The sequence below is a fragment of the Centruroides sculpturatus genome, unplaced genomic scaffold (genome assembly GCF_000671375.1).
Source record: "Centruroides sculpturatus isolate CEXI.00-Female unplaced genomic scaffold, Cexi_2.0 scaffold94, whole genome shotgun sequence".
NCBI classification, from domain to species: domain Eukaryota; kingdom Metazoa; phylum Arthropoda; class Arachnida; order Scorpiones; family Buthidae; genus Centruroides; species Centruroides sculpturatus.
Window position 1 is genome coordinate 856,332 of NW_019384400.1, and position 12,818 is coordinate 869,149.

The window sequence follows — 12,818 nt, forward strand, 5'->3', positions numbered from 1 at the left end:
CTTATAGGACTGCACCCACTAGTGCTTTTTTGGTAATGTCAAGATTGGCCTCTATTGACTTAGAAATTAAATGCATTATTTGGCAGGAAAATCTCATCACCTTGCCCTGGTGAGATTATAGTGACTCGGATGTCGACAAAATGATTAGAATACGTAAGATTCCCCCCAGTTTGACCTTGATCGATGATATCAAAAAATTCAGCATCGACAAAAATATCCTCCCGACTTACAATTACCACCCCTCCCATCAGCTTGCCCCTAACATTTACTTCGAAGATTCAGGTGATCATCCCATGTTTAGGATTTACACTGACAGGTTCCAATATGGGTGATGATGTGGGTGTCGCTTTTGTACTTCACTCTGACTTAGGCCGCAAGGTTCACAATGCTTGCTTCCGTCTAAGTACAACAGTATTAAGCTAGGTACACTGCTTAATAGCAATGTGTACCTAGGAGGAAACTTTAGCTATTTACATGAGCTTAATTCACTTTAGGGGTAGGAAGGACGAAAGACACTACTTACACTATCGCATTTATTCTGACAGTAGGATAGCTTTACACAGGATTGCAAAGTCTGATAACTGCTTAAAACTCATCCATCTCATACACCACATTCTCAGACAGTTAGATAACAACGTTAGAATAGATTTCCAATGGGTCCCGGGTCATGCAGGAATTCTCGGCAACGAGACCACTGACAGACTTGCCAAACAAGCTGCAAAGTCTTCAGTCACTAGTGCTTTCAGTTACATTCCTACCTCATACATCAACAATCATGTCAAGAAACAAATCTTCATTCTCTGGCAAGACAGCTGGGACCATGACATCACTGGTAGGTTCACCTACACTTTCATCCCCAAGGTTGTCACTACTGTGACTCTTCGTCACTTTTACCCTAGTTACCTTCACGCAACTATTTACAGGACACAGCAACTTTCAGCAATACTTGTATAGATTTAACATTGGGAACAATCCACAATCCACAAAGTGGTGTTTGGTCCTCTTGAATACCACAACTGTGGTATTCAAGAGGACCAAACACCACTTCACTTAGTTTTTTGCTGCAATAGATACAATCACATTAATAAGAGCTGCTATTCTTGAAGGGTACAACTGGCTTTGCAACCCACATCAACTCATTCACATGCATATAATATTCCATCATCTACTCGCATTCATATCCCTTAGTGGGGGCTCTTGAGAGTAATCACTCCTGGGGCACAGATGGCAATTAGCTTTCCCTCGCTTTGTTTAAACTGTCGTTATATAGCTGCCTTCAACTTTGTATTTTAATTCTTATTTTCTGTCTTCTTTTTTCAGCCTAAATTTGGTTAGTCCTAGTTGTAAGTTAGATTAGGGACTCTTAGCTTGGTTTCCGGTTAGGTTAAATTAGATTAGGGTTTGTTAGCTTTAGTCATCTGGTTAAGTTCATCCTAGGTTATGGTAGGTTAGTTTAGTGAGTAAGTTAACGTTTAAAAAAAATAATAATAATAATAATTTTGGGGTCTTGCTTGTTTGTCTTTGTCAGTCCATTTGTCTCATCTAGTTTGTCATCATGTTTGCTTGCTTTTTGCACTGTCTGTCTAGCTATTAAGTAGTTTTAAGATTCCTGATCGCATTCAGTTTTATTAGTAATAAGTAGATACAAGTTTTCCTACTAACAGCCACTTGGCACTAACTTCTACACTTAGCCATTCATGGCAGCACTCAATTATTGATGTTTGCTACATTTTCTTTTAGACACTTCGAAGGACTATGGCCTTGCAGCCTAAAAACTACATGCTGAACAGAGTACTGTAGCCTTAAGTATGCTGTTCAAAGGGATCCTACCTTTCTCTACTGTCTATCTCCTCTCCCTCCTTCTTTCCCTCCCCTTTCCCTTACCCTCTTTTCTGCCGGCTAAACACTTCATGTATGGCCGATGTCTTTCATGTATGTATGTAGAAAAATCGATAAATGTTCAAGCTTTAAAATGATATGAACGTTATTGAAAATAAACATTTCTTTGTATTTTTAAAAGAATAGAAGACCTTACTTTTGGAATTACCCTCGTATTTGCATATAAAATCTGCAAATCTTCAACAGATGAACCAGAATTTAATTTTTGTAAACAAGTATGAAATAATTTAGTATATTTCTTAAGAATTAATCCTATTATTAGATGACAAACAATTTCAATAATGTAATTTTATAATTTTAAGCTTTTTTTTATTTGAAAACATAAGATTGCAGATGTATATCTATACTACTATGCATATGTAGCTAGAACTATTTCTATGATTATCAGCACAAAACCAGTTAATAAGGCTAGAAATTAGTGAGAAAGGTTTTGTGCTGATAATCGTATATCTATAAACTAACTTTTGTATATAAGCCTATATTTAATCCTGTCAATGCACCCAAAACTTGCACGTTGTTCACACTATGCAACCCTTTCTAAGGGACTACAGCAATAGAACAGATTTGTGTTTTGGGTTCTTCTTCATAGCAAGGTATTTGATACTGTTCTTACCATATTTATTCAATTATAAAGCCAACACTGATTGTAAGCTGACCCCAGGAAATTGAAAACAAAAATAAATAAATAATGAACATTTGTTAAATCAAGCTTACGGAATAAATTTTACACCACTGAATTGTTCAGTTGGTGTCATCAAATGAAACTGAGCACAAAGCATCACCTTCTGTGTCATCGAGCACATCGAACACTTTTAAACACACTAGCGACAACTTCTGTGGAAATATTTTTCCACGAGTGCTTAAAAAATTCTTGGAAACTTATCTGTGGTGGCTTCTGGTGATTTTTCCCGACCTTTTCACATCAATAAAGGTCATCACCTACTTTATCAACTGTATTAATGATATCAATTCTAAGCCAAGAGACATTTTTTGAACCACAAAAAAATTAAAAAAAAGGTCAGCTTGCTATCAGGTAAATATGGTATATGATCTCATATTGTTAAAATAAAATGAGAAAAGTTTATAATTGGTAAACATCCTAGCCATTATAAATGGTAAATAAGTGCGCACCAGAAGCTGTAATCACATAAGAAATGTTCACTTAAGCTGATTTTATAGAAAATAATAATGTAATGAACACTACGGGTAGAAAATTAAAAAGTTAGCAAACATTTCTATTTGATCAATCAAGTTTCTTCAGTCAAAAATCAAATTTGAAACAGAACATAAATTACAAATGAATGGAACATATTTGCAAAATACAAAGTATTACGAAAAATGAAATAAAGGATCAATTAAGGTGTTTTGGCAAAGAATAAGATTCATATCTTTTGAAAAAGTAGAAAATAGAGGGATGAAATAGATGAAAAATAAAATAATGTAATTGAGATGAGAAAATTTCTTAAATAGTAATTAATAAGAAATTTCTCTAAAGCTGTGATTCTCAAACTTTTCAAAGATACAACTCCTTGTTTTTTTTATATATATAAAAAAAATATTCCTTTTGCAAATAGTGCAATAAATGTGCAAGAATTTTTATATAAAATTCTTATTCTATTCATAAAAGCCTACTGATATATATTTTCATTATAATACATTTTATTTTCATAAAATTATAGTCTTTATAATCAGACAAATCTAGCATTCAACATTTGATAGCACCCTAATTTTTCAAGTTATTCTACTTCATCTCGAAATAGAAAATTCACCTATATGTTTTGCATTTCCTTCCTGTCAGTTCATCTACCCAACCTTTTGTTTTATCAACCTTTTTTGTGCTTTTTATGTTCCCATGTTTCATCATCAGTATCAGTTTTCTCATCTGAAATCACATTTGTTTTGAAATTTCCCAGCTTTCATTTTTGCTTCAAGTTATTTTTGCTTAATTTGCATCATTTCATATAATACTTGCCTTTTTTGATCTTCTAACTGTTTCCATTGCAAAGTAGTTAAGTCAGTATTTCCAAATATTTGCACTGCTTAAGATACAAATCCTGGATCTTGTTGAACAAAAGATTTTTTTTTTTGTAATTTGATTTTCTTCTTTATCTTTGTGACTCAAAAAAAAAAAACGGCTTACTGGAGAAGAGAAATAGCATTGTCGCTTCTTAAAATAAGATTATTCTAAGTAAAACTGTTAATATTCCATGAGTCGATACTCATAACCTCAGTTTTGTCCAAAAAGCACTGGATATACAAGAGAAGAATGGAAAATGATATCAACATACAAATTATCCATGAAAAATTTGGAGGGCTTGGATAAGATTTTTCAGTAGTAAGATGGTACCAACTACTTTGCAATATGCAACTTATAAGTGTTTGTTATTAAAAGATAAAAATACATTTATATGCATTTCAAAAATTAACTGTGTAAATGCAACATAAATGCATTCAAATTTTCAAAACTGACTGATATTTTTATATTCAGATGGGGGAAGAAAAACAGTTTATGAGAATTAAATTAATTCACAACATTAAATTTAAATATTGAATTTTATAACAAAAGGAACCATTATAGAAAAATGAATGAAATTGATATCTATTTTTATAAATTACTCTATTTTAATACAAATATTATATACAATGACTAAAAGATAATTAAAATTTTACCTTTGTAGTAACAGTAGAAGGAATATGAGAGTCAGAAACTTCAACAGGATCTGAATCAACCATTGTCCAAAATTCTTTGGCGGTTTTAACAACTGTTGCCCTGTAAAGAATGTTAATAAATTTATTCTTTTCAATATTAATAATTGTATTAGTCTCAAAAAAAAAACAGAAATGATATATAAATTACAGTCTTGTTTTAAGATGTTCATAGCTTAATATCTTGTTTATCGAGAATAACTTATGGCCAAAGAATTGCATTGAAATCTAAATTGATTCAGAATAAAGTAACCAGATTTAGTTTTAATTAAATATTAATATAAATAATATTTATAACAAATCTTGCAGATGCTTTTTTCAAGTGTTTGGACACATTCAAGTGGTGATAATTTTTTTTAACCTACTACTAAATTAATCAATGTATGTTTAACAGAGGATGAAGTTTAATGAATACTAACATTTTCAACCAAGTTAATAAGCCTTCCCTAGATGTAGACAATCAAAAGATGGAATGCCAGTGTCAGTAAGGAATTGGTATTCTATTTTCAACTCTCTACACTTCAGGACAGCCAGTTAACCAGTTTTAAAAGTTTGCATTCTTTAGACTTCACCCCTTGTTAAAAAGGTGCATTGATTAATTCAGCAGAGTAACTGTAAAGGTTAATTCATCCTTATTGTTTAATCTAAATCAAAAGCAATCTAAACACTTTATTCAGAAAAAGGTTTTAATTAAAGATTTTGAATATCTATTAATTAAAACTCAAACAGCTTGAAATTGAAGTTCAAAAATCGATATTTTTGAGCTTCAATTTCTAGCTTAAACATTTTGTATTTATTTACAGTACAGCAGGCCTGGCCAACTTATAATAGGATGTAATCTACTTTCATAAACTAAAAGTACCAATGATCCACCATCCCATTTTCATTCTTTTGTATAAATTTAAGTTGTCCACTCTTATAAAATAAAATTAAGCTGAAAAACATAATTATTTATTGCTCAACATAGACATTTTAGGTTTATTTTCATGAAGATAGTAATATGTTATAAGTTTAAAAGCCCATTTATCTTTCATTGTAATAAGATCTATTCATCGTGGAAATGATGGCTTTTACCCATCTTTGGAAACTCTTTTTACACAAAATTATCAAAGGCATTTTCAATAAAAAGCAATATGACCTAGCTACAACCATTCATACAAACAGCAGGATATATTTTCTTGTATACTTTGTTTGGCATCTGCACAAACTTTTCACTGTGCTGTAATAAAAAACTAAAGGATTTCCATATGTTACATCAGAAAAATTACTCCTTAGAAAATATGAAATAAATATTTCCATGAAAATTACAAATATTTTACATGCAAGTGATGATATTTTAACAAGTCGTGCTGCGCACAATATTGCTTACATCATGCTTAATTTATTGAATATTTAACTAAATTTTGATTACAAAGACACTGAATACACCTTACACTCTTTTCCTGCAATTAAATTTAATTGAAGTGTATAAGGTGTATTCAGTGTTTTTATATGATGTGGAAGTTCCAGCTTCAGTTATTATTGATTAAATTTCAATTGTTTGAATGTAAGAGCTTGTGACTTGCTGGTCACTGAACATGTTGAGTATCTTAAAAACAGTTATTGCAAATATAATGTTTAAACATGCATTATTATAAGGATAGGATAGATAGGGTGTGACCCATATCCTATTTCTGAGAAAGAAGAATGTTTCGATGAGAAGAAATAAAACTCTCATTTAATCACTGAGCCTTCTATTGACCCCTGAAAGCCTCCTGTGCCCACAAAGGGGTATTATCGCCCACTTTGAGAAAGGATGCTCTACATTGATGTATTGCTAGAAGACATAATCTGATTATTCTTATATATGAAGGCTATTTTTAAATAAGGTCCATTTTTTAATAAGAAGAAAAATACTATAAATATCATTAAAATATATTTTTTCCCATATTCTACATACTTTTTTCTACTTTTCTACATAATTTCCATTTTTGTTCATACATTTGTCGTACCGCTCAACAATTTTTTGAATTCCGACTTCAAAGAAATCTGCCGCCTGTGAAAAAGCCTAATCCATGACTGCAGTTTTCACTTCTTCATTGTTGTTGAACCGTTGACCACCAAAAAACTCCTTTAAGTATTGAAACAAGTAAAAATCACTGGATGCAAGGTCTGGACTGTAAGATGGATGATCCAGTTGTTCCCATCCAAAAGAACTGATTACACCTTGTGTTTGTGCAGAAACATGTGGCCTTGCATTGTCATGAAGTGGATCAACTGTCTACTGTCTTCCAGTGTGTCAACATCACACTGGAAGACAGTAGACCACGCCACTTGTTTTGTATGGCATGCTGGAATTTTCTCAAGGTCACACAATATGCATCAGAATTGATTGGTGTGCCTCTTGGCATAAAATACACTAACAAAATCCCTTTCCTGTCCAAAAGACAGTTGCCATAATTTTTTGTACTGAAATAGACTGTTTGGCTTTGGTTGGCGAAGATGTGTGTCGCCATTCTGTTGACTGTTGCTTGGACTCAGGAGTCATGTGAGACACCCAAGTCTCATCTCCTGTAACGATGTGGTCCAACAATTCATCTCCTTCCTGATCATATTGAGTCAAAAATGATAAAGCAATGCCCAATCTTTTTGTTTTGTGATAATCAGACAGCAGTCTTGGAATTCACCGAGAACACAATTTTCGATAATTCAGTTTCTCCGAAACAATGGTATACAAAATTCATCTGAAACCTGTGGAAATTCAATTGATAACATTGAAATCACGAATTGTCGGTCCTCTCTAACTTTGTTATCCACATCACAAACCAAATCTTCAGAAATCAGAGAAGGTTGGCCAGGGCGTGGCTCATCGTGCACATTAACCTGCCCGTCCTTGAACATTCTCACCCACTTTTGAACTTTACTGTCACTCATAGCATTATCACCCTAAACTTCACAAATCTGATGGTGAATATCAACTGCTGCCAAGTTTCTTACACTCAAGAATCGAATAACAGATCATATCTCACAGTCAGCGGGTGACTCAATTTTCTTAAACATTATAAACTTTTACAGCTCAGCACACAGACAGCCGATACAGCTGCAAATGGTATCTAAACACGCACAAAGCATGCTTCGAGCAGATGCACATACACACTGCCGCGATCGCATTATTCTCACTCTAATTCACAAACAGACCTTATTTTTAAAAAATAGCCCTCGTATTTATAAACTTTAAACTATTATTAGTTTTGTTAGCATTAAAAAAAAAAAGAATATATACCTGAAAATAATATATCCTTTATATCCACCTCTTGATGTCCATACTGTTGTAATTTCATTTTTATCAATGTTGCTGTTATGAGTGAGAGCACTCTAAAAAAACAAGATTATACATTATTTCATAAAAATTAGTTTTTAAAAATGCTTGTAACAGTAATTGTTTATAATTGTTTAATTAATCAATGCATGTTTTACAGTGGGTAAAATTGAAATGTTAATGTTTCTGCTCAGTTTTAACAGGTCATCTTCAGGCATGGAATAAAAATAGAATACTAGTGTCAATTAGAAAAGAAGATGGGATTAAATAAAGGAGCAAAGGAAGGTGAATTAGGACTATGGCAGTTGAGCTGGAAGACTAAGTAGATACAGTGAAGCATCAAAAATTTGGACTAATTGGAGCTGGACCATACACAGATTTTTATATATACAGTATGTATAAATTAGCTTAGGCACTGTAAACTCCAAATACACTGTAATTAGTGTCCGAAGTTCAAACCAGTATTTCACAAAGAACAGATTCAAAATATAATTTACAGAATCATTATAACTTATTTAAACAAAAAACACAGCACAATTTAAGCTCTGAATGAGACAGTCGGAACCTTATCAGAGTTGTAGAGTGTACCCATAGGAGCAAAAAGTCAAAAAGGAACCATACCTCTATAAGCAACCCTTTGCGAGATATTACCCCTCAAAATCAATTGCATGAGATCACAAGTCATGTTGCTCCGTTAAGGCACATTTAATTATTTAGCCCACACAACTATGCCAGTTTTGAGTAGCCCACTTGACTGTTCATGGAGTATTGTGCCCGATGTTATATAGTTTTAGGGGGATATGGTGCTCACCCCCAACCAAGTGCAGAGGTACAAGCGTTGAAGTGCATGACTACATGCAGAGCATCAGTCAAGGTGAGTGATAACGAGCTTGATGACATGGAACATGGAGAGTAGGCAATATACTGATTCATGTTACAAACTGATCTTTGAAGTCAAATATCTCACAAAAAGTCAAATGTACAGGTATGGTTCCTTTGCTTGTATAGGGGTCTACAATTCTGGGGATGCAAAACCCTCATTCAGAGTTTGAATCTTACCAAATACACTAATCATAATTTCAAAATGAAAAAAATTACTAACTCATTATCATATACTGAATGATCATTAAAACATGAACAGTGCATGCCATAAAAAAATCAACACTGAAGTTACCATTGAAAGAGTTAATTAATATTCATTTTTCAATAGCCAAATCAAGTTTTTTGATGTCCGAATTTATAACACCACTGTATTGCCAGGCAGAAGAGAGGAAGTCTATTTAAACACATGTTGGTAACAGTGATGTTATGAATTTTGTACTATGTCTTCTTAATGAATTATATGGAGGTGTTAGTCTGTTGGCTTTGTTCCTCTGATAAAGTGACCTATAGGGTTTGACAAAGCATCTTGTGTGGCGAATGTACGCTTCCAAGATCTCAAAATTTCGCACTTGTAAGGCAACCCAACTTTTATACCACCTCCTACAGAATGAAAAGAATCTCGCAGATGACAAATTTATCTGTGGAGTGTATGTCATAACGACCATAAACAAGACACCCGGCATCAACACAGCGTGTGTCGGATACACCTCAAAATCCTTCGATTGGAGGCTCACTAAATATGAATAATATAAAAGAGGACCTGCTAGTTAAATTATCTTTCTTTGCACAAAAATTCCTGGTAATGAAGGATATTGGCAAGCAGCCATAAATCATCAGAACCATCTGGTCTCTCTCTCACTCCAGCATTGTAGAAAAGTGTTAACTTTGCGAATCCACGTGTTTTCCTACTCAGTGTGGCATTGTTTTTCGTTGTGCTAGCATTATCCCACGCATCTAGCCAAACAATAATTCCATTGTTTTCCTTTCCTTTTAGCCCTATCATAGGAAATGCCATGTTAAATGTTCATTTATTCTTTACATCAGTCTTTTATACAGTGGATGATCAATTAAATATTATATTATTTTAAAGCTCGTAACTTATTTTTATTAACGCGTAAAATAAGAATTCAGACAATTACTTGATACTTGAAGAAATACACATAAAATTATATACAGTAATATAAAAATTTTAATTAAAGCATAATTAATTGTCTAATTGTTATCTGTACTAACCTGACTACTTTCACAATTTACATGTTTAGTATTTGAAGGCAAAGTAAATTCTCCATCAACGATCTCATCTGGATTATCTTTTTCTCTTGCTTGAAGAAAGAAGCCTCTAAATTTATTGAAATTTTTTGACTTTATAGATACTGTAAATAAAATAACAATGACATTTTTTAAAAATGCACTATAAATTCATATTCTAATTGAATAATATTGTTAAATTTTGCAAACCTTCGAACTGTCCATTTAAAGGTTTTACAGATACTTCGTAAGGGGCAGGTATTGTCTGAGCAGTTGCACCATGTTTTGGATTCATTGATTTACAAGTACTTTCGGGTGCTCCTGATCCATGTGCATCCACTTCGTACGAAGTTAAGTAAATATAACTAATTAACAACAATAAGAATTTCATTTTGCCTGCAAATATTAAAAATTTTATAATGACATTCGAGGAAACTTGTAAAAAACTCCCTGGAAACATAAGATACAATGTCATACAAATTACCCCATTTACAATAGTTCAATGGAGATAAAGAATGTAATCCATCATACCAGTGGACCCCCCTATAAAACTGTTGATAATTCCGTGTTATATGAATTCCATGTTGTACGAGTCACTTAGATTTTACAAATATGTCAGCCGTTCACAGCCCGGCACGCGTATTTGTAAAATGTAAGTGACTTGTACAACATGGAATTCATATAAAACGGAATTATCAACAGCGTTATAGGGGGTTTACTGTACTTTAAAATATATATTTATGTAACGTAATTTCTGATGGTCTACAAAACACGCTTCTCAAACTAGTTGATGTGACTGAGTAGCAGAAATTTTACAATATTTATTTCTGTAATAATCATTGTATTTCAGTGTCAGTATTCTCGAATTTAAATACTGTAGCGATCTGGCATAATTATCGATGTTATAATATTGCTTCTGGAAACATTCTCGGGAGTGGCAGTGGAAGAATTCCGCCGGAACAAGTAAGGGGATTGCCATTTTCAGTAGCACTTCTCTGTAACACAGAGATTATAAGAAGCGTTGATATGTACGGATGTTAATGTGTGTGGGGGGAGGGCGATTTTGTTCACCCTCTTTGAAGCTTAATAACTTCTGTGCTTTTCGTCGAAAATTTCTGAAATTTTGCTGGAAGGTTTGTGTATTAGAGGAATTGGTACTATTAAATTTTTGTGGTTAGAAGTCAAGGGAGTGGGGAGATAAATGGGGTCGTGGGATCGGACTTAATGACGATTTTACTAGTTATTAGCATTTACAATTTTTTATTAAACCCATCTCTACTCTGAAAATTAAGTTTTTTTGCCATTTTCTAATAATTACTGCATACAAAAAGTTTTTTTTAATAAAATATCATAATAGATGGCTGCCACGCAATTGTTAATTAATATTGTTACCGGAAAAGTTACTCTGAAAAATCTAATGAGTTGCGTATGTAAGGAATATATAAATATAATTAATATATATATAGATATTTATGTAAATAATTATATAGAGAGTTAGCTAATGAATAATGAAACAATGTGAGACAACTGAATGGCCGAGGAAGTAAAGTACAAGTCAAAACCTCAGAAATTTGTTTGGATAAGTTGACCCAGATATGTCGGAGTGTCTTTAATTATTTTGTGCCTAGTCTAACCCACAATGGGAATGAAAAAAAATTCCTTTTACTGTCAACAGAACTGAAGGGTATATCAAAAATGATAATGGATAAGTAGGCTCTATACAAAAATACAAGTCGACCCCCCTATAACACTGTTGATTATTCCGTTTTATATGAATTCCATGTTGTACGAGTCACTTAGATTTTACAAATACGTGTGCCGGGCTGTGAACGGCTCACGTATTTGTAAAATCTAAGCGACTCGTACAACACGGAATTCATATAAAACGGAATAATCAACAGTGTTATAGGGAGGGTCGACTGGTATAAACATATTTTCGGGAAAATACGCTCATAAATGAGTTTTATATAAATATATATAAGGATGAAAATAATGAGAACAGTTGCTACAGAATGAAGACTTTAGTATTATATCAATAAATATCAATATTTAATATACAAAATCTGATTTTATACGTATATTGAAACAAGAATGAAGATTGTGAATTACTTTATATGTTAGTAATAAGTACAAACACCTTTTTTCCAGGGAAATTTTTTAGAAATGTAGCTACGGGCACGGTCTGAAGGTTACACAATGATAATGACTTTGTCTATTCACGATTCTAGGAACATCATTTGCCATCCCTTTCCACTTAAATTATGTTTTATAATCTCTAATCGTCGTCCTTGAAACATTTTAAGAAAAAAGTCATTAAAATTGTATTTAAAAATATAAAAACAATAGAAATAAATGTTAAGAAAAAATATGTATTTATAGATAAAGATGGTGATAAAGTAATCATGCTTACAGCATTAACAGTTTATTTAATGATAAGCATGTGTTATAAATAATATGATTGTCACATTCTTTTATGTTCCTGATTAAAAATATTTATTTTAAGAAATTAAAAAAGTTTAAATCAAATAAATAAAAGAAATACTGTTTATTTACACTTTTTTTTTAAAGTTTAAATAGACAAAATGTTGTTTAATTATAGTTATTGTTATATATTTATATATAAACATTTTAATTTAATTATTTTATACAAATATTAGAGTGATTAGCCTATAATTAAACTGACCTTACTTAGAATACCCTAGGACCTGTTCTAATGGACATATGCAGATGAAACTTGATATATATGGGGAATAGGGAAAACAAAAATTAGTTGAAATTTTCACCA

General features: G+C 32.3%; 1 protein-coding gene across 1 annotated transcript in view; it reads right to left on the reverse strand.

Moving 5' to 3' along the window:
* LOC111618629 (putative ferric-chelate reductase 1 homolog) overlaps positions 1-12,818 on the reverse strand; it is a 37,935-nt gene that overhangs the window by 21,350 nt on the left and 3,767 nt on the right. Inside the window, exons 2-5 of the mRNA XM_023360185.1 lie at positions 10,244-10,429; positions 10,019-10,158; positions 7,868-7,959; positions 4,570-4,669 (exon numbers count right to left, since the gene is read on the reverse strand). Of these exons, the coding sequence (XP_023215953.1) occupies positions 4,570-4,669; positions 7,868-7,959; positions 10,019-10,158; positions 10,244-10,424 (513 nt within the window). The 5' untranslated portion in view covers positions 10,425-10,429. The remainder of the gene's footprint in view (positions 1-4,569; positions 4,670-7,867; positions 7,960-10,018; positions 10,159-10,243; positions 10,430-12,818) is intronic.